At 30.6% G+C, this 24,063-nt stretch overlaps 1 protein-coding gene across 4 annotated transcripts in view; it reads right to left on the bottom strand.

The window, feature by feature from the left end:
• LOC126740106 (fatty acid-binding protein, adipocyte) overlaps positions 1-24,063 on the bottom strand; it is a 484,513-nt gene that overhangs the window by 19,946 nt on the left and 440,504 nt on the right. For 3 of the 4 annotated variants that reach the window (XM_050446015.1, XM_050446012.1, XM_050446013.1), the window contains exon 2: positions 2,526-2,615. In XM_050446015.1, the coding sequence (XP_050301972.1) occupies positions 2,526-2,601 (76 nt within the window). In that variant the 5' untranslated portion in view covers positions 2,602-2,615. Of the gene's footprint in view, positions 1-2,525; positions 2,616-2,673; positions 2,829-24,063 lie in introns of those variants that run through there. The other variant, XM_050446011.1, reaches the window with a different exon arrangement.

The following is a 24,063-nucleotide window of genomic DNA, read 5'->3' as shown; positions in this document are numbered from 1 at the left end:
TTTTACGTAATAATGAAAAATAAGTAAAGAAAAAACTCGCACAAAAGTTTAAAGTATCAGGGTGTCCCAAATGTGCTGGTAAGCATTAGGATGTCGGCAACAAAAAAAGATAGATTACATTGAATTAAAGTTGCATAATTTTATGCTTATTAAAAAGCCCTTTAAAATTTTAAAAAGTTTCAAATATTTTCAAAGAATATATTTCAGAAAAAAAAAACGAATTCATCATACTTAAAGATACGACGTTTCTTCTTTTTGCGACTTGCTTTATATTTTATTTATTATTGTATTATACGAGATATAAATATTCCTTTTAAATACCTTTCCAACGGTTGACACAGAAAAACTATAACAGCAAATGCCATACTAAGAATTTATGCAATGTTAGTAAAAATGCATTGTTATTAAAATACACTGTAAGACAAAACTTATTTTAAACCCATTTTAGCGCTAATATTATTATTGCCTATTTCTTAGAGTAAAGCTTGTGCTATCTAAATTTTTGTTTTGTTTTTATTATATAGGTTGTAAAAAATGGTTTGTTAGAGGTAGTCCTGGCTCTAAAAAACAAAATTAGCCAGATTTGTCTCTATTGGTTTATTTTAAGAAGGCTTAATTATATAAAAAAAAGTTATTCAAAAAATATGATTTTTAGAGGCGTTAAAACCTATAACACCGTAAAAAGGGGTTGTAAAAAAAAGGTATGGCACCTTTTTGCCATTTTTAGGTATCCGAATCCTCAAATATATAATGTGCTGCCCTTGGAAACTAAAAATATAAAGTAAAATCCATATTTTTAAGAAACATTGCAAATCTTTTATTTTTGAAAAATTAATACATAAAAGCATAATTATATATAAAATATATAAATTATATATAAAAATTTATACATTAAAGTTTATTTTAATTTTAAATAACTAGCTTAGTTTGAAATAACTATCTAATTAGGTAAATAATTGTTATTGTTGATTGAGATGCTTTTTTCGCGACGTATTTTGTTTTTCTTTTTTTATTTTTTGTTTTTACTATATTATATGTAATCATAATTTAGTTACTTTTGACCAAAATTTTAACTAGCAGCATCCAGATCTCTGGGTCTTATAATTAGAAATTGTCGCAATTTTGATGAAGTTGGGGTGGTGCAGTTCTTATATTGCTCATTTGTTCGCTCCAAGCTTGAGTACGCTTCAATTATATGGCATCCAGTAAAATATATTATATATATATATATCAGGTGGAGATTGATAAAATTGAGTCAATTCAGCGTAGATTTTTAAAATATTTAATGTACAAGACCGATGGTGTTTATCCAGCAAGAGGAACATGTCAAGATATAATGCTTGCACGTTTTGACATGAGCCGACCGCCGTGTGGTAGGGACCGTGGTCTTTTTATACAAGTTAGTTAATAATCGACTGTAGCTCATTGTTAAATCAAATTTACTATGTCGTTCCCAGATTAAACTCTAGAAACCCTCGAACATTTCAGTGTAATAGAGCAATAAATAACATTTTTAGAAGGGCGCCGATTTATTATATATGTAACTTATTTAATACTCTTTGTAACCACAACTTGGACCTCTTTGTTGCTTCAATGTCTTTCTTAGTAGGATTTTTTAATCAATAATGTTAAATCTTGAATTTCTCTTAGAGATTTTGTAGGTAGGTAATGTTTTGAGTAAATGTATGTTTTCTAAAATTTTTATTAGCCTATAAGCCTCTTCCATAACTTTTCCTTTAGCTTAATATTATATTGTATTATTTAATTTTAAACCTTAAACCTGTTGTACACAATGCTTTCTGTATTTCCTGTAAGTGGGCGACTGTTGGAAATAAAAGCCTTATTATTATTATTATTATTATTATTATTATTATTATTATTATTATTATTATTATTATTATTATTATTATTATTATTATTATTATTATTATTATTATTATTATTATTATTATTATTATTATTATTATTATTATTATTATTATTATTATTATTATTATTATTATTATTATTATTATTATTATTATTATTATTATTATTATTATTATTATTATCTAGGTGTAGGGTTGCAATAGTCATTATTACCTTTGTATGAACCTAGCAAATCTGCTACCATATTGTAAATTCAGTATTTAGGACTTAAAATAAATTTTGTCTACTTCCTTAAACCTATGTAAATGTGCAAATATAAAGATAATAAAAGGGGAAGGTTAACAGGGTTACTATTCCTTCACAATCAATAAATATAAATAAAAAAATTTCTTTACTTTAAACTTAAACCTTAAATATTTGACTTTAATGTTATCGATACTTTTTAAATAAACTTCACACTGACCAACAATCTAGAAATATTACTACATAAATGTTTTGTGAAATAGTAAAACTAAAATCTACTTTAATTTACTCTAGTATCAAAAATTTACTAAATAAAATAAAACAGTGGCTCCATATATGTATACTCGTAATTCCCGTGAATTCACCATTTAATTTTATTTAACATTATATCAAATTAACAGTAATTTACTTACCCAGCTCCTTCATGTATTCATCGAAGTTCTCACTGCTTTCCAGTTTGTATTGTTTTTGTAAATAAGCGTCAACCATTTTGTTGTGATTTTCTGAAAAAAAAATATGCTTTTTGGCTTGTCTTTTACATGTATTCATATGAAAACTCACTTAATGAAAAAAGGTATTAAAAGTGAAATAAGTTGATCTATAGAAGACCCAACCGGCAACTAAAATGCTCAATTTCAAAATGCGATATTTCATTTAACCGTTGACCAGTTCAGCTCTAATAATTTATTTTTTAAATTGATTTATGAATGTGTACGACAGAGACAAACGACGATAAGCTAATTTAATTCAATTAGGGGTAATACGGATAGTTGGTAGGTTTACATTGTGTTTTTTAAATCCTTCGCATATAAAATCGTTCTTGTCAAAAATATGTTTGATACAAATTTTCAGACTATCGTTTGAATCAATGATGAACAATTTTGCGTTTTTCTAGAATAACTGTCTATTTGAAATCTACCTTGAAAATTAGAAATATGGTGCTACACTTTATGATTTCTTTTAATTTAATTTTCAGTAGTTTTAATTATAATTATATTGTATAACAAAAACTAAACCAGAACAGTTGCTAAAATTGCTGACCATCGACAAAAATCAATTATCGTTATCTTGTTTTATTATTATGCTTTAATTTCCGCCGAACGTTCAAGTTGTAACCAAACTAAGCAACCGGATGATCTTACAGGGCTTATAACGATTCCCTACATCGAGGGAACTTCGGAGAAAATCAAGAAAATTGCCAGAAAATTGAACATAATGACTACCGTCACTTCGGTTATCGTCATTCGAGGTTTAGTATCGAAGACTAAGTCAGAATGCATACTGGATACCAAGAAGTGCATATGCCAAATGCCCTGCTAATGTGAGTCATACATAGGCGAGACAAAGCCAACACTGGAAGGTAAGATAAAAGGACATCGTAAGTGTGAACTTTCGAACAGAATGATACACACAAAGAAAAGGAATAAAAGGAAAAGCAGCGCCAATGGCCACAACATCACAGTTGGGCTCGTTGATATCATATTCTCTAGGTGGTTGGTGAGGTCGTATGTCATTGAAGAGGGCCTCAACTTACTCCTTCCATCTTTTAAGCTTTTTCTCAATGGTCGTTAAGATCTTGCTGTTGATTAGTGCCTTTTAAAATACCATGGATCTACTTGGGTTGTGTGTTTGTGAATTCCTTGATCTTTTTGTTGAGATTAAACGAGTCGTGCTTTTTTCTACTGTCTCCATTTTACTAAATTTTTCAGATAGCATAGCCCCCACTATTCACCCAAGTTAAAATCAATGATAACTACTTGAAATTCCATGTTCAAAAAAGACCCTAGTACCACAAACTATAACTGTATTAATTAGTGGTCAATATTTATAATTTTCAAGTCCTTATTCAGAATTAACTATTGGTTTGCCTAAACCATATATAAGAGGTATTAAAAATTAGACAGAAGCAAATATTTTATGCAAGGAGCAACATTGGAAGAAAAGAAGATTTTTTGGAAGCAACTTACACGCGCAAAGCCAAGAAATCTTCAACCAGCCAAGTCTTGATATTCCCAAAATCTGGAGACCTCTATTTTCAGGACACTCCAAGGTCTAATGCGCTTTTTCGTATGTCAAATCTAGTATGTAATCCTGTAAAATAAGTAGTTGTTGTTATACTAGATAACGACAGAACTTCCTAACCGAACCGTCGTGCTAAAGTTCAAATAAAGACAATGGAAGTTCGAAACTGTATCTATTAATGCCAGTTTTAGAAATAAAACATTTTGAGTTTATTTTAGTGCAAAAAAAGTGAATGTAACATGAATGTAATTGAATTAAAATCTGAAAACTTGTAGTTTCATTGGGAACGTCGGATTACTTTTTTCGTTAATTTGGTAGAAATTGGCTTGGCTGTATCATGCTTGGTTATTCATCTTATCAAAGCTTGATAAAAATCGTGCCATCGAAGTGAAATTTAGCTTTTTTCTAAGTTTTAGTTTTACATAAGTTTTTACATGTTGGTAAGATTTTGTTATATTCATCTTTTTTCACTATGTTCATATATCTATTTACAAAAAGTAAGATCTAAAGGCTTACTTCTTATATTTTTTCACCCGTTTAACTTCTTTTGACCAATAGCGAAAACTTGTCAAAACCATAAAATTTTATACCCAGTTTTCTGCATTTGAAGAAGTACCTAAATATTTGTTTTGTTGTTAATCTAATGCTCCACTAGTACGAAAAATAAATAGCAAGAAAGCAAATAGAAGTCCTGTGGCGACATCGACATTACATTAATTTTATGGTTCATTTAGTTGCAAATATCTGCCTTTATGACAGCAGACTCTTTAGCGAATTTTATTTTCAGGCGTCGGGTTGTCGGAAATACCGCTTGTAAAACAATATTTACGTCAAAAATATGAAGAAATCGAGAATTAGATGTATTTCACGTATTTTGTATTATAGCGTTTTTAGGCGTTCGTTAAAGTGTAAATTAAAACATTCGATGCACAAAAATAGTCAACTAATTTACTTTACACGTTAACTTAAGACTACTAGAAACATTTATTTCCACTATATTTATTTACTGCTTATTATGTAGATTTAAAAATCGCGCCAATATTCCAATAATAAACTAGCCTCCTGGCGGCGAGGGCTCTTTATACAATAGTTGCTAGATGGTTCCGGAAGATTCGCGAACATTCTACGTGTCTCCAGAGATATCGTGCGGTACTCGCTTGCGTAACCGCGATGATTATTATTAATGACGTACAGCTGATATTCGCGGCCAATATCATTACAGTATATTTAAACCTTAGGAATAGGAAGATTTGAGTGTGGCCGTAAATGAGAACGTCAGTCTAGTTTAGGTTAGGGTTTTTCAATACACGATCTTATTACTTAGTGTGTTTTGTTTTTGTTTCAGCTTGTGACCTTCAAAAGGCTTTGATTTTAGATGAGCTAACAAAAGCCTTTGATTCTGTGGATTTAAAAAATAGTCCAAAATCTTTTTGGCAAAAGATGAGATTAAGTGCAACGATGAGGACACACCTCTTACCAAAGAATTAGCCCTATTACTTCCACTGATGTCTACGGGGTGTTTCAGAATTATGGAATCAAGCTTCTAGGGGTTGTTCAGTGCAACAGTAGAATCCATTTGAGTATAGGAACCCATGTCCGGAAATGTTTCACTACGCCACTACGGCCCTAAGACGCGTTTAAATTTAGAAAAAATATTAATTACCTAAAGAGGATCTGATGCATTTATTTTTACCTTTTGTATATGATACCATCACAACAATTGTTCAAAATGTCTTCCTCCAACCTCAATACATTTAAACGCCGCACATAATTTCGACGGACTACACTAAAAATTTGATCCTCGTTTTGAATGATTTTAAATGCTGCTGTTATTCGTCCAATTAAGTCTAGCTCTGATTCTACTGGAGTTTCGTAAACTAAAGACTTTACATGTCCCCACAAGAAAAAATTGAGCGACGTTAAATCGGGTGACCTAGGAGGCCAAGAAACTGCTCCACCTCTGGCAATCCAACGGTGCCCAAACCGCTGAGCCAAATACTCGCGTACTTGTACAGCAAAGTGAGCCGGCGCTCCATCATGCTGATACCACATTTGCTGTCTAACGTTTAGTGGGACATTTTGAAGGAGTTCTGGGAGAACTTCCTCCAAGAAACGCAGATAAATATGTCCTGTTAACCGTTCCGGTAGAAGGTATGGCCCAATTAAATAATCATCAACAATGCCTGCCCATACGTTGACAGACCAACGATTCTGATGTTTCCTTGGAAAAATTGCATAAGGATTTTCTTCGTCCCAAACATGGCTATTCCTACTATTAAAAATACCGTCTCTTGTGAAGGAGGCTTCATCGGTCCACAAAACATATCGTTAAAAATTTGGTTGCGCAATGATGTGATCCACAGCCATCGACAAAATTGAACTCTAGGATGATAATCGGCTGCAGTCATACCTTGAACTTTCTGGAAGTGGTAAGGATGGAGTTGTTGCTCGTGTAGTACCCGCCAGACAGAAGCGTTACTCGTATTCATATTCTTAGTGACGTCACGTGTGCTATTTGATGGTTCATCGACAACTCGCTGAAGTACCTCTTCTTCAAATTCGACCGTTCTTACGGTTCGAACAACACTAGTATCATGCATCTTGGTCTTTAACATGCCTGTCTCAGCGAGCCGCCGATGAACCGCAATAAACTTTTTGTATCCAGGATGCTGTCGTTTGGGATAACGTTCATGATACAATCGCAATGCTGCTCGTGCATTGCAGTTTGTTGTTCCGTATGCCAAATGCATATCCGCCAATTCTTGATTGGTAAAGTTTTCCATTAGCAATAAATGTTTAAAAATTGTAAGCTATAAAATTTTTAAGCATGACATTGAGAATTGACATTGATAAGCGTTGATTTTAAACAATTGTTGTTATGGTATCATGTACAAAAGGTAAAAATAAATGCAGCAGATCTTATTTAGGTAATTAATGTTTTTTATAAATTTTAACGCGTCTTAGGGCCGTAGTGGCGTAGTGACGCATTTCCGGACATGGGTTCCAATACTCAAATGAATTCTTCTCTTGCACTGAACAACCCCCAGAAGTTTGATCCCATAGTTCTGAAACACCCTGTATATGGTATCCCACCATTTTATCTTGAATGTGAAGTTTTTCTACATTTGCTTTAACTAAGGATGAGAAGGATTGAGAGCCTTTAAGACGATTAGGTTATGATCCTGCCATTCTTGGTGAAGCTTTTAATTAGATTAGAAAGTTGGATCGTAATAATAATAACTTAATGAGGGGTGTAAGAAATAGTATTTCTAGATGGGTAAAAAAAGCAAACTAATAGGAAAGGAGACCAAGGAGGAAAAGTAAATCTTTTATAGAAAATAAGATCAAGTAAAAGAAAAAAGCTAAAATATTAGAGGCACTGAGGGAAGAAAGTGGTGGGAGAGGGAAGAGTCTGGCTGTAGCCTATATGGGCTAAATTTAAGGGATATTCTATATTTGTGAAAATTATCTTCTATATTACCGAAACAAAAGGCGCCTAGAGCCATATCTTTTTTAGCTAGTAGGAAGGGAAAGAAAAATTGGCCACCGATCATTAATCTAGATTGATTTATGATAGTATGATAATAATATTATATTATCAATTTAATCAACCTACAATATTTGCGCAATTAATTTTTTATTGGAACATATTTTGGGTCCTTAAAATGTTAGTGGTATTGTCATATAATATTTCTAGTAGCCTTGTAGTCATGTAGAAGAGCTAATGCTTATTTAATTTTTAAGAGTAATATTTCTTTTTATTAGCGTAGTCTCCTAATACCGTATTTTCTTAATATTTTTTAAGTATCAGGTCCTGTTCGAATCTGCAAGTATTTATAAGCGACGTTGAAGATATATTTCCCGAATATTTAAATAAAATAAAAATATCCGACCACTTTATAGGAGATACCTGGAATATTCTAAATAGTCTGTCTGTGTAAAGCCCTATTCGAAAATTCGTGGTATGTCTTGGTATTACTCAAGTTGTAAAAATTAAAAAAAACTTGCCATTTTATTCTTATTTTCGGATTCAGGAATTTAAGGTGGAAAAGCTAACGTTGCTTATTTTATCCTAATTGTTCAACTATTTTTCCACAATTACAACTGAAGAAACGCAGTCAAACTTAGTCTTCGCATAAGTAATTTGAACCTTTGGATGGAGTCCATTTATACTGAATTCGACAAAAATTTATAAAATGTTTCTAATGAGCAAAAATAACACTTCTGTGTAATTGTAGCAATCACAAATTCTAGAAAGATGTTTTTTGCTTTAATTACATACACAAACATTTAACACAGTATTATTTATGCCCAAATTTGGGCGTGATTTTAGATCAAAGTAATTAATTAATGATTTACCTATATCCAAATGTTATCTAAGAAAACCATTATGTAGTTTAGGGGTTGTTTTAATATACTAAAGGCTTTACTATTGCGAAAGTATTTTATAAGCTTTTTCTAATGTATCACAAAAAAATGTTTTCGTGTGGACATGAAGAATATAAAATGATCAACCTTATCAAAAGCCTCAGACCAATCAGTGTATATTACATAACGTTCTTTTATGTAAAAGTAATTGATTAAATTTTCAGACATATTTTAACACTGCTTGGGCTCTTGTATTTTTGTACGTATTTGCTTCTTTAGCAGCTCTTTTAATACTAGAAAATCAGTGTCATAGCTTTCGTTATAAATGGTATTGTCTCTCTTATACATTCAATGTCTTTATAAAAACACTGATTTTCCTCTCTATTTTCTCCTTTAATTTGCTCACAATTTTTTACGGTCCAAATATTTTAACGCTTTTGGGCATATTGTACGAACTATTTCGTTAAAACCTACACCACAAATCCAACCTGGCAAGATCGAATTGCAATTGTATGCAGCCTTTTAAAGATGAAATGACGAGAATAACTTTAAATCATCTGCAAAACATAGAAACTTTGAGTTTTTACGAGATAATCTTAATATCCTTAGACGGCTATAGGTCTAATTATATAAATTATATACTAACCCATATAATCTGAGTTCTGCCCGAAAGATAACTAGATAGTCAGTCAATCACCTCTTGAACACCAATCACTTCAAGCTTCCCCACGAGAGCGAGATGATTTACTCTGTCGAATGCTTTGGAGAAGTTAGTGTTTGTGCCATGAATCTTAGCACGTATACAGAACCAAATTAAGATCAATTGATCTATTAGGTACAATTTCGAACTGCTCATCGAATATTGTGTTACCCAGCAGAATACCTAAATACCTACTTATGCTCAACACTGGTTGGTTACTTGATATATCAGCTTAGTTGCCAGATTTATGGGTCAATGTAATGTAGCAACGTTTTCAGATTTTGTTAGAAGGGAATAATTAAGATTTATGTAAAGAGACTGACAGAGTACAAAAATTTGAAAGAATGGGCCGAATTCCATCAGGAATTAAACTCATAGATAAATAGGAACAGTAATACAATTAAAGATGCTTATATGATTAAGTGAGGTAGCATCAGCTAGGGTGCATTGGGTGTTAGCATAAACTGCTTCAAAATACTCTGTAAAAAGATATGGCAATTCTGATAAATCTAGCTGTTAATGTTTATTCACAAAAAAAAGCAGATAAAGTTAGGTCATTAGATTTACCTTTTGAGTTAATAAATATGATCAGAACTACTTTATGCATCTTCTATTAACCAATGATAATTTAGACAGATCAACAAAATACTGGTAGCACTAACCAGATAATACATTTTCTCAGACTTGACTATAGAAACATTTATATAACCCTGTGTTGTAGCTGTAGCTTTGAAAACCTTAAGATCAATTTGTTTATCCACTGTTAGCTGCCTTGATTCAGCTGACAATCTCGGAAGTTTTTTTACCCAGTCTTGCGACCCTAGGCAAAAATATGTTAAAGGCATAGTTCGGTTATAAAAAGAAACTACTTGTTGAGTTTGTCTCTATTAGACATGAATCTCGATCATATTTATTAGCCGAAGATAATTGCTGCGAAAATGGATGATTTTGTAAATGAGGGATAAATCTTTCTGATTTCGTCTTGTCTGCAAAGTATATCCTCAGTGAAATGATAGTGCACCGGGTCATGATAATTAATTACAGCATAATTTTGTTTAAACATTATACGTTTTAAAAATGTAAATTTAACTCTCGCCAGTTTGCTGCAGTATGTGTATGTCATATTAGGGCGACCAAATATAAGAGCCATATCACAAACGTGCAGAAGAGAGTATTATAGGAAACGAATATAATTTATGTTCTGAAAGTCACATCTTTTGATGAACTGCAATATCTGAAGAGCAATGTCTGGAAAATATTAGGGATAAAACTCAAGCAATTATCAAGAATTTAATAGATTTTAGTGACCTGGTTTATTTATTTTGAGTTTTAAGGGTTAATGTTTTGAGAGTCACCAGGTTGACCCAAATCCAACTTAACCCTTAAAACTCAAAAAATTTATCAAGAATAAGTGTAATGATGAGTAATCAATAGCTTTCCTGCTGATACCGAAGGAAATTGAATAACAGTTCTTGCCATTAATATACATGCAGTTGACGTAGCAGACATTGAGTTTACCTATTTCGACTGAAGCCTGAAACATCACACAAAACGCCTTCAAAGATCTTAGGACTTAAAATGCTAATTCGCTGGTAATGGGTCAGCTGGGAGTTATTTTCTGTTTTGTGAATAGGTGTTATATAACTAGTCTTGAAAAACTACTAAATATAGCGAAAAGAGGGCATGCTAACAAAAAGTTGACCTTTTATGATAGCTATACATTTCTAATAAGTATTTAGCAAAATATACCAACTATTTCTTCTCCAGAGAACCCAGTAACACCCTTATAAGGAAGTTCTTTAGGAATTTGTTTTCTACATTTTACAAATTAGCTGTAAGCTGGACAAAGTCACAGTAACACTTCCTCTTGAGAGTCTTACACCTTGCTCTTGATTTGAGTTTATTGGAAAACCAAATAGGAAACTTCTCTGATGAATATCTCTTTTAATGGTACCAAGCTTCTAAAAAATGAGAGATTTATTCAAGAATAATTCATTCATAAGTCATTGAAACAATATTATAATGAACTGATTTAAAGTATGTGTAAAATCATATAAATTCCTTGTATCTCTCACTTGATATTAGTTTAAAATTAAATGATAATGGAGGATGGTATCTGTAAACTGGAAATACAATCTTCTCCTCAGCCAACTATATCTTAAGGTCCTTATTTGTCGTGAATGTTCACCAGAGTCCACTCAGAATTTGCTTCACTTAATATATGGTTGAATTGAAGTAAAACGCAGAGAGAACACACATATTTGTCATCATTTCTAAGGTTTTAACTTGAAACAAGAGCTTTTTCCATGGTAACAGACGCGAAATCTTCAGTGGACCAAGTGCTGTGAGGCAGGTTGAAATCTCTCAACAAACTAGTCTTACAGTAGAAAAGTCCATGCAAGCAATCAGTTAAAGTTGGATATTTTTCAAAAGAAGTACGTGGTGGAAAGTACTTTGTTCTCAAGATACAATAGTGCCGATTAAAATAAAAAGCTGTTTCAAAAGAGGAGCTAATGATGGGATTTATTTTTTATATTTTTGTATAATGCAATGAGCACACATCATGCCTGGAGTATAAGCTGGTTTCAGGTGATCTATCTTTTCTGTAGATGTTATATGTCAAAGAGGCAGAACTCAGTATTTGAGAAGTTCGATGTTTGCCAGGTCTCATTACATATAATTATGTAAGCAGTCTATTGATATGCTCTGCAGAACGAACAAAAGAGAAGAAAAGTTTATGAAAAAAGCATTATGTTGCATGATCTTCTTTGACGTTCATCCATTTCGGTCAATACATTATTTGTATTTGTATGGTTGGATTCATAAACTTTGGGTTAATAGGGTTATTATTCATGAGAGATAAATTTTAAATCTTATTTCACTTAAAGCTGAGTTATGTGATGTTCTTTGGGTTATCTTTTAGATCTTTGAATTGAGTTATCAATTCGAGGACAGTGTTAATTTCAGCAATTACAGCCTCAATAATAGATAAACCATCAACAAGCCAAAACACATCTTTGATCTTTGTTGTGCAATCTCTGTATGAATATCAGATTGTTCTGCTGGAAAATACGTATAGGACTTGGAATTTCAATTAATAAAACATCAAAACCTTTCTTGCTTATAACAGACTTACAGAGGTCAGATGATCCAAGTGACTTGACTAACTCGTTTTCAACCCACACTAAATTATTAAGCTAGAAGTACGGCCCATATAATTTACGTGTTTTTGCGTAAATTAAGTGCAAATTTCTATGCCAGAATGTGGCTGATAAAGAAAGAGATAAAAAGGCTAAAAGTTGAGACGAGTAGGAATCACCACATGCCTATATTTGTTCTTTCTTTAATAAACCGCCTAAAAGACATACGCAAAAAAACAACGCACTGTTAATCGTTTCACTACTTGGTTGTTGCCGTTCGATATTAGTCCTGATAATATTAAGAATTTAAAAATAATATAGAAAATTAAAAAAAAAAGATAATAAAAAATATATTAAAAGTTTCGAGGTTGATTTTAGAAATAGGGTGAAAAGAGTTCCATACACAATTTTAGCATTTAAATATGTTTATTATAAGAGATTAAAAAATAAATAGCCGCATGGATCTTTAGACGTATGTACCTTTGATTAAAGAAAGTGCCCAAAAGAGATATTTATAGACTCATTAAAACTTTTAAAATAAGATACCTTTGTTTTTTACAAAATGTGCCTTTATAGTATCTCCTCAGGTGAGATGTCATATTTAATAAAAGACACTAACAGTTTTTTACTTTCATATGAAAAAATTGTTTACCTGCCTTTTTCCACTTTTAAGTTTTGTAGAAAAATTATACAAACCAATATACAGTGACTACCAAATTATTTTCTATAAGCAGTATAAAATATTCAGCCTACTAATTATAAGATTCTTTTGACGACTGAAAAGCAATTCTCAGGCACATTAGTCAATTAACTACAACTCAGACAAGGGGCCAATTGAATAATAAATATCTTTTGAAGTAAATTAGTCTCAATTAGTAGTGAATGGGGGTATTTTTAGTCGTAAATCAGGAGGTCTTTAAATAGTGCGTCACCGCAACACAAACCGCATTGAAATGGTCAACTGCAATGTTATTAAGGGCTTTTGTATTCTATTTTTGATACTCTATAATATCTGCTCTTGAAAAATGTTTTAGCTGATTACAGGGACGGATCAGGTGGTGAGTTTCTTCCTTTTTAGCGTTAACAGGCGAGCCGATTTTATGACCAACTAATCCTAATGGAAATGCATTATCTTATTGCACATATTAATCTAAACCATAAAAGGTTTATGGCTCGCATATGGCAGATTAAGTCCGACAGGTGTGTTATATCCATATATTTCCTTTTATGATATTTGCTAAGGTAGAATGTTATCTCACACTAGCCAAATTTCATATGGTTAAAAAAATCGTAAAATAATTTCGCAATTGTATCGTAAATTAGTTTATCAATTTTAATAATAACTTTTTTCTTTGCTTAGTAACAGACATCTATATATATATATATATATATATATATATAATTACGTAACTTAATTCATATTAATCTGTACGTGTTGTGATTCCAAGTTTAAAAGTTATTTTATTTATTTATTCAGCGACATATTTAAAACTTATAATTATCAAATCAAATATATTTCAATGCAAAACAATAATTTTACAAAACTCACAAAAGTATAAATAAATGTACACCTAGATTAGAATCTGTGTGTGTACAAAACAAAAGTAATTAAGAAAAGAATATATATAATTTACAATTCACTTAAAGTTATATACTATATACTATACCAAATATACTAATATACTTATACTATTGTTAAACGATTATCTTCCAGCCACCCACGAACCTTTACAAACTCTAAACTTGTCCTCTCCACAGCACTCGCCCAGTTATCACCTTTTATTAACAAAACAGTGTCGTCCGCGTATGATACAAGTTTTCCAGATGTACTAAGAAAAAGAAGTTCATTGATATATATACAGGGTGAATATAAGAGGCCCCAGTACAGTACCTTATGGAACACCACAATTTATTATTTCAAAAACACTATACTCATCCTCCACCCTGACACATTGCTTTCTTTCAGTAATATAATTTTTTATTAGAGTCCAGCTTAATCCCCTTATCCCGTAGTCGTCTAAATTATCAAGTAGAATATCGTGTGATACCGAGTCGAAGGCTTTAGCCAAATTGCCGATAGTTTTACAAATATGACTTGTTACCTTAATTAGTGTTTCTTCGGTTGACTTACCCTCTCTAAAACCAAATTGGTTGGGAGATAAAATGTTGTGTTTCTGTGTTTTGAAAACCTAATGCGTATGCAGGCACGTCATTTCCCTTTTATATCGGAACAACCACAGACTGATTTAATTCATTCGAAATTATTCCTGTTAAAATAATACAATTAAAAACATGGGTCAAGGGTTTTGCAATATTATTCCGTATTTGCTTAATTAAGATACTCTTTAATCCATCTAACTTCGGTGCAAAACAGTTTTTAGAGCATTTATATTTTTAAGAACTTCATCCTCAGTAACAGGCGTTAAAAACATAGTGGTAGAATTTAGTTAGGAAAACTTATTTTTTTATTACAATTGAATTTACTTGACATTATTTTTCCTACGTTTATAAAAAAAATATTGAAAATATTTGCTACATGTTTTTTATCAGATTGAATCGTGTTATTTATAAAGTGATATTCTGTTTTTATTCATATTTTGATTAGTATTCAGTTTCATTTCAGTTTAATTTTAAGTTTAATTTATAATTTTCCACATTTTTTTTAGGATTTTGTTTAGTTTTATTAAATTTTTTTTAAAGTACGATGTTTTTGTTTGTTTTATTAACATGTTTAAAATATTTCGGTAATTTTTATATTCAGTCAACAGAGCAATATTATTTTTATTTTTTAGATAAGATATTATTAATCTGTGTATTTGCCAATTCTATGGCATTTTTTGTTATGTTTTGAAAAAGTTCATATGTCTCCTGGCCTAAAGCTCTGAATTGAGAATTCAGGAAAGGAATTAAATTGAAAGCATTCACTTAAAACTAGCGTCTTTAAATAATAATACTAATACAAGTTACTTTTAAAGTAAATCACTTAAATTCCTTTTCTATTTAAGGTTTCAGGGTGTATCTCACCCTGTTCAAGGAGTTGCAGATAACGGTGAGATAATATGCTTGTTTTTGTTCCCCTTCGTTTTATAACAACTGTTTTCAGCGTTCTTTATTCAGTTTTTCGTTTTTAATATATATGGGCTTCTTTGTTTTTTCAAATCATTTTCTAGAATCACAACGGAATCAGCAAAAATAAGAGCCTTTAGGACTATTTTCTTAGACTGATGGTTTTAATCATGACTGATGATGACTGACTGTAATTATAACAATTCGCGTTCTTATTTCAGTTAACTGAGCGTGAGCTCTGCCATAGAGTAAACGTGAACGCACAGCTCATATTTAATATTCATCATTCATATATTTTGCAAGAACTATTAACAATTAGGAAATAAAGGATTAACATATGAAGGAATGGTTTAATGAATATTTTAAATTAAAAACTGTAGAGCATAATTTTCAACACCTTAGATTATAAATGACAAAGTTAACTAACTCAATTGAGTCTTTACTAAAAATAGATTCTTTAATTATTGTACTTATTTGTTGCGATTATGACCAAAAACCCTTTACATTCTTTTTATTTTATGCAGTTCAGCCGTAAATTAAATTTTTGTAATTACCGCATTTATATTATATCAAATACGTCTAGTCTATTGGATAAGCATTGACCTAAATTTACCCATCCGGAAAATTGAGTCTTTTCGACGAGAAAATAAACATATATACTAACCCTTCAGAAAAAAATATGATCCGCCTTCAGTCTCTCAGTATCTAAATTTACGCACAGTGGTTTATATTCAATATTGAAAAACCTAATATAAAATAAATAATATATAATTTTTTTTACACGCACTTTCTCGCTAAAAGAACCTTAGCGTTAAAAGAATTATTGTGCCCACCCCAGTATATGGAAATAAAACCCTGATATCCTGAGCTACGCTGTATAAATTCAATATACCAATCTGTCTCTTATAAATACCTATGTGTCTTCTCAAATTTCATTTTGGGTGCTTTAGGTTTCTTTTTATATTCTACATTTTACATTCTAATTAAATAATTTATATTATTCTCTTTAGATGACCTTATTTTAACATTTATGCTTGAGTTTAAAAGCATACTATAATTATTTAACAGGCTCATTTCTGTTCAGTAAATTCGGTTTTGGTCTGGCTCTAATCTAATGTTGACATAACCACTTTGCCTTATCTGTATTGTTGTGACGAATTCATAATGAGTTACTTATTTTATTGGGTATTACGTCATTTATAGCAAAAATCAATTTAAAAATTACTATCGCACATGCTCAAAAATTGAAAAGAAGGAGAAAATAGACTTATTTACGTCTTTCAAAGAAATATGAACTCAAATCTATAATGATACCGTTCGATATACTTAATTTAATTTAAGTTCAATAAGTTTTAAATACAATAATTTATTTGAGGTATAATAGATTTTTTTATATACCTAGGAGCTGAGGTTTAATCTATTAATCTTTGAGCTCGTTTCTTCTTTTCAATATCCTACCTACTTTGAATTGAATATCAAAATTAAAAAAACGATAAAAACAACGAGAAGACCTACTTTTTAAAAAATACCTAATTTGAACGAACGTTTCGGTAGTTATATTTACTACCGTTATCAAGGTAATTAAAGTAAAATTAAATTAAATTAAAAATATAAACAAAATATACTTATCTTTCAAATTTCCTGCTATATAATACTTCCTTCAAAACTCCTTCTTAATTCGACAATACTTTAAATCCTTTTTTATATAATCTCAAGGTTTATTTATAGTTTGACAAACTATAAATAAATGATATATTTTTAAATATTCAGGGCTTCATCAATAGTTTGTTTAAACCGTCTGGTGGTAAATCAGCCCTATTGGTCTGGTTTAAGCATTTGTCCTAGTCGTAAACAGCGGGTATGAATAATCACATCCATATACTTAAATAATATATCAGCTGATTTTTATCAACGTATAATAGTATCGTCGTTCATTCTCAGGAAGATAGAATAATCAAGTTTTGTACTGTACTTATAGTGTTCTTTACAAACTGTGTATGTATTTTTACCCATTAGCAAGAAGCTTAACATAATTAGAAAAGTTTTTTATAATATATAAAGCAAGAGCACATACCTTCGCCATAAAAGTAAACGTTCTATTTCTATTGTTTTTTTCGGTATTTTCCAACTTTATAAAGTCTTTATTTTCGGATAAAACTTATAATAAGGGATAATAATTTAACTTATGTAAAAATGTACATTATTATTAATGATGAAATTATTAACTTACATTAAAATGAGATCTCGTTGTCACAAATATTAATCTTAAATCTTGGTTTACATTTGTTATTCTTGGTTTACATTTGTTATTTTCCCTAATATCTGACAGATGGAAACGTCTTTTCTATTGATAAGCACTAAAAATGTTCATTTATTTTGCGAATTTTTTTCGCCTCCGTGTATTTTATTTAAATATATGCCTAAATTATTTCCTTAAAATGAAGAAATATCGTTTAAAACCACTACTACTTATTGGAAAATAATAACTGAACTCATGGAAAATCACAAAAACTTGTGTGTTCATCCACTTTTGGTTTTTATACGGCAACATGGGTGCAATCAATAGGACCTATAACACCAGGAAAATTGGGTCTCTCCAGAAATGTTAATTTATTAATTTGTCTCTCATCTCTTATATTTGGAAAATTAACGAATCGGTCAGCAAGGCGATTGTCAAAAATTTCCGTAATTTTATGGATTCAACAACTTGCAATAGTTTTGTTAATTCCAAATTTATAATCTTATTCAATGCTTCTTTGGTAACAATCTGTGGCATAAAATCTTGACATACTAAAACTGCCCTTTCAATGGTAACTCTACTTCCTTTGCCTCTATTATTAACAGAAGGTTGTGGAAAATAGCGTCAAATTAGATCTATTAGTTGTGTTTAAGTAGGCTGCTTGATATACTAATGAAAGCCTGGTATGACTATTGGTAAACAATCAATAAAACAAATATGTTTAAAAAAGGATGGTGACATATTTTGCATGTATTAAATAAGGAAGAAGCTATATTGTCTGGTGCATATATACCCACGATATACCCAAGCATATCGTCGACAAATCGTTAAAAACTAGGCAATCCGCAAGACACTCACGATTGAATTTTCAATCGTTATTTAGAATCAGTCATATCGAGTAATCGTGTCGAATCGTAATTTTAGAATCCCAGCCCTGGGTAGATAAGTATTATGAGTAATATGTCATGTCATAAAGATGGTAATATCATTATTGAAACGTCGATAAATAAAAAAAAAATTCCATTCACTTCACTTCGATAATGGTTTCATTTATCCTTTGACCCATTTATCCATAAAAAAGTAACATTATCACTACGACTTGGAATCATCAATCGCAGACTTTCTAATTTAGAAATTATTTTTAAAAAAGAATAGGTCAACGTAAGATTAAAGACATGGCAATATCTAATGAAACTGGAGCAGACTGAAATTCAGTAGACCTCATCGGTTCCAGATTACAGCAGAGTACTGATAAGCCTGCATAAAGAGGATCTGCTATCCACTATATTAAATCAAATTCTGTACTGGGAGTGCCGGGAGGTACTGCACGCAGAGGAATCAATTTCTGATGAAAGAGATCATACCTAATCCATTAATAGAAATGGGACAGTCATAATAGGAATCTGAACAGGATACTCAGCAATTAATCATTGAATTGGAGCGTTCAATAGATTATAAGTATTCTCAGACTAAATAATTTTTGGAATTATAAATAAACCACGAAGAGAATTATGCACATAAAAATGCAGATAGATTTGCATTTTTTTTACATCGTTGAGCTGCTTCTACTCATAAAATGTTTAATACGGCTGCCTTAGAAAATTAAGTTTTTCTTTTGCGAACGGAAAACTCAATCTTAGCTAGGTACTTTGATTCATTCAACATTTTTCATTAATTTTTAGTTTTGTATAATTTTTTTTTAAACTTCAAAGGGTGAGTTTTATGAAAAGTTTTAATTTTGAAAATTTTGCAACAAATTTAAAAATATACCTCCTTTTGAGTTTTTCATAGTACAATTGCATCTAAGGAATGTAGTAAACATTTCATTAGAAAACTAGGCACGTTCAAAATTGTCTCGCTCGTGTGCAAAGATTCCTTTTCAGAACTTGTTTGGTATCGCTCTCTATCCTAATCTGTTTACACTCGTTTTTGGCCATTTCACCTTTGTATTCCACTGCATTCTCATTTCCTCACATCAATGCTTAACTGCGCAATCGCCAGGAAAATTTCCTACGATTTTCCCCTTATTCACAGCATCCGCAACGCGTATATTCTCTTGATACAGCACATCAATATTTCCCTTATTAAAGTACCGCAATTAGGCCTTTGATAACTTGGCTTTTGTCACGAGTTAACAGGTTGTTCTTTATCGATTCTTCATTCTTATAAACAGTTTTATAAGGAACATTTAATTTAAAATTAAAGCTAAGTGTACTCTCCTTGGGTCTTAGAAGTAGTGACCAAGAGTTAACCGAGTTTGTGGATTAATTTCCAGAGGTAAGAATGTTTTTTTTTAATTAATTTTCTTTCAATCGAAACAAAAAGCAATAATATTTTCGCATTTAAGTGTTTGTTATTTGGCAAACCAAATTAAACAGTTAAATCTATTAAGGATAAAATTATGGCATAAAAAATAAATAATTTATAGGTTATATATTTTATATTTTAAAAGTAAGTGACGCTGTTTCGGTCTAAAAAAAACATTTGTAGCAGTTTTATTTAATTTAAATTTTGGTGGTCAAGAAGTACATGCTTTAGTATCTGTACAACAGCATAGGATACAGACACAATGGCTCATTAAAAGAATTGCCCAATTAGATAAATTGTTGCAACTAAAATACAGCGTGTTCACAAATCTAATGTATTTTACGTTTGTTTTTATTAAAAAGCCTTATTCTTTTCTTCTTATTGGTGAAAGGACCCTTAAGGTGTCAGTTACTAAGTCTCTAAATAACCAAATTATATTTTTGTCATGATGCAGGTATTTTAATATAAGAAATAATAAAATTTTATAAATTAAATAATTAAATTGCATAAAATGTCCCTCAATAAGTTATTTCCCTACTTCTCCATCCAGTTATTTAGGGGGAACCAGATTTGGAGAATATGCTAGGTTCCAGCAATTAGATTAAATTCGTTCAATTCAACCATCGTTTTCATCGATATATGACGTAGTGTCTTGTAAAATCTATATTGTTCGAACGAACTCATAACTAGTTTTTTATTTTGTGGGGTATTACATCATATTTTTTCATGTGAACAAGTTTATTTTCTTCTTTTTTTCAATAATTAAGCGTATGAGATACTATTTACTAAAAGAGTGACGTAATACCCAATAAAATAAGTAAGTAATTATGGTGTCTTGTCCTAATAAATTAACATTCGATGAATCAAATCAATATCTTATCAATATATAAAAATCAATATATCAAATATTAAAAAAATAACAGCACTGATTAATCGATTCGAGAAGCTAAAGCTTGATACTTCTAGCTTATTTCTATTTCAAGAAAATCAAACCTTTAGGGCGCTAAGTCTCTCATTACTTCAAATGTTTTATTTTATAAGGAAATTTTTTAGATAGTTTAATAAACTCAGTAAAACACGAAGTTCTGTTTGTAACTTTCCACCGAGAGCTGAATTCTTGTCTGTCGTCTTGCTTGTAGACGAAGTTTCAGCTTATCAGTCTTTTGCGAGTTTGTCATTTAGTTTATGCAAAACGTCCAAATTACTACTAACTTTTTGTGTTGTATTTGACAAAACTGGCATGAAAATGCAGAACTTTATTTTCATGCCACGGTAGTTTGTTAACTAGAATTTAGCCTAAAGTATATTTTGTTCTTAAATTCCGTACATAATATCTACTTATTACATAAAGGACGTTAAGTGTATATGCTTTAAATATAAATTGATAAAAATACGATTAATATTTTTTTACAAGGCTGTAAAATTTTTTTACAGTGCTTATGGGCGTAAATCAGAGAGATCCACTAAGTCAGCTTCTGTTTAGCAGGTCAACATCATCCGGCAGTAGTTAAATGCGAGTTATATAGTCACATCACTTTTGTCGATCTGTCTCTTGCGTTTAATCCCGAATATATAGAAAAACATGACTTCTGCTGTAAATCAAATTAAGTGCTTAATTACTTTTCTTATCATTTTCGGAAATAGAAGGTTTGAATGAAAGTCCTACATGAAATCTTAATTGGAGCTCACAAGATCACAGGATTCTATTTTTGCCTCTCAGGTTGATCTCATTGATGAGTTAATTATATAAATAGTGTATTTATTGGGCTAAATAGACTGATGAAACAAATTACTTTTATAAGATTTTTTCACCAAAGATCTTTGGATATAAATTAAACTTATTGAACAGTATCCTCACAATTATGGCAAAAAACTCAAATCAATAAGACTCCTCAATTCGGTTTTCATGAAAAATATAAGGCAGATGCTTTTATGATACAAATGTAAAAGAAACTATATATGTGTGGAAAATTCATAATAGTTAATCTCATAACCTAATTTTGCTCTTTCTATGATGGTTTCCTAGGTCCAAATAGAAATTCATACTTATTTAAAACAAATTCTTAATAGCAATATTTTCCTTTACAGTTAAGTTGTGCTTCCTGGATAGTCGGTAGAACCCGATATTTTTATTTTATGAATGAAATAATTCTAGAGTTATATACATTAAATATACAGATAAATGGGGAACGTGAATTTTCAATAAATAATTCAAATAATACTAAAAATAATAATAATAAGGAAAAGGAAAGAGTGCAGTTAAACATAATTTTTTCAGCTGATTTATACACTTATCCTTAAGATGAAGTTGACATACACTCCTTATAAAGCTGATAGACTATTAAAAACTTTAGCCAGGTCATATATAAAAGATCTCTCGAATTTTGCGGATTGATGTCTAGGTATGATGATCCATTGAATCTCAAATTAATAATATGATTTATTGCCATTCAAAACCACCCTTTGCTGGTGATTCCTAAGATATTTTTAAATTAATCTGAACGTATCATGGATCTATGGTATGAAATGCCTAAAAATATTTAAAAAATGGTTCATATTTTTATAATATAAGTAACCAAAGTATGATAATTGATCCTGATTTTATTTAAATTTGGATACCGGTTTGGGCGATCTTAGTTAGATAATAGCTATACCCATCATTGTAATATGTAATTAGACTTATGAATTATGGTAATCAAAATAAATAGGATTCCTGTACATAACTAATTTAATTGCATCTGATAGAGTCTGCTGGAAAAACGCAGCAGAGGACTTAAAACTAATTTATCGTTGATAGTTTGAACTGCCAATAATTTTGATAACTCTCTAGTGCCTAATTAAGATGATAAATTATCTGACTTTGAATTTTCTGGTATGATCCAGTTCAATTATCAGTAAAATAGACTGGACAACAATCCAAAGGAATTTAACGACCTCAGTATATTACCTTTAGTATCCAAAATCATGGAAAAAATGATTCATCAAAAAATAAATCACATTCTTTATGCATTCTTTGAATGTCAGGAGGGTTTAAGAATGAACTTTGGTACTTCTACCAGTATGGTTAACCTTGTTAATGAAATGAGAAAAAAAAAGAGAAAAAAGAATTAACATGTCTTGGGTCGTTAGATTTTAGTATAGCCTTCGATACTATAAATCACAAATGATATTACCAAAACTTCATTGTTTTGGATTTTCTGGTGATGTAGTAAGTTTTTTTAGGACTCATTTAGCTGGCAGGGCTCATTGCGTAGTGCTTAATAGAGAAGTTTGCACTGAAATATCAAGTGACCACACTGTATCTACGGGTATCCCGTAAGGTTCCATTTTGGGTCCATTGCTCTTTTCTTTATATGTTGCTGACATGATATCTTGTATAAACCTCTCAACATTACAGCAATATGCGGATGATTCCCAACTGTATCTTTCGTTTTCAAGTCACAATCTTCTTATAGCTCAATTTCAGTTTAAGCAGGATTTAAGAAGTATTGATAACTTTTCACAGGATCACAACTTAACATTAAATGCCTCCATCTTATATAATAATACCGGGTTGTGGCAGAAATGCTTTTGAGGTTTCTTCTAATTTTCATGCTCATAGTCAATGAGGTCAAAATCTGGGTATTTTGACATAATATATAATCGTGTATTTTGACAGTGGTATTACATTTCAAACTCATGAAAAATAAGTTTAAAATTGCATATATACGCCTAAGAAAAATGTATGGTCCTAAAAAACTATTCACCATTTAATATTAAATATTATTTACGTAATTCATTAGTTCTTTCTTTGCTTGATTACTGTGATGTTTTGTATTCTGATTCCCTGACTAGAATAACTGCTTACTCTATACAAAAACTCCAAAACTGCTGTATGCGTTTTGCATTCAAAATACCATTTAGGAATCATATTACTCCCTACTTAAATAATAATTATATTTTGAATATGAAAAATCGTAAAAAATGCCTTATGTACACCTTTATTTATAACATTTTAAAAGCTGGAGAATCTCTATATTTAGTAAATAATTTTAAAAATCATCTTTATATGTATAACACTAGATTTATAAACTTATTTAGAGTCGCACAGCATAGAAACCCACATTTTT

This window comes from Anthonomus grandis, chromosome 9 (genome assembly GCF_022605725.1).
Source record: "Anthonomus grandis grandis chromosome 9, icAntGran1.3, whole genome shotgun sequence".
In the NCBI taxonomy this organism is placed as follows: Eukaryota; Metazoa; Arthropoda; class Insecta; order Coleoptera; family Curculionidae; genus Anthonomus; species Anthonomus grandis.
This window is presented reverse-complemented; position numbering and strand designations above follow the sequence as displayed.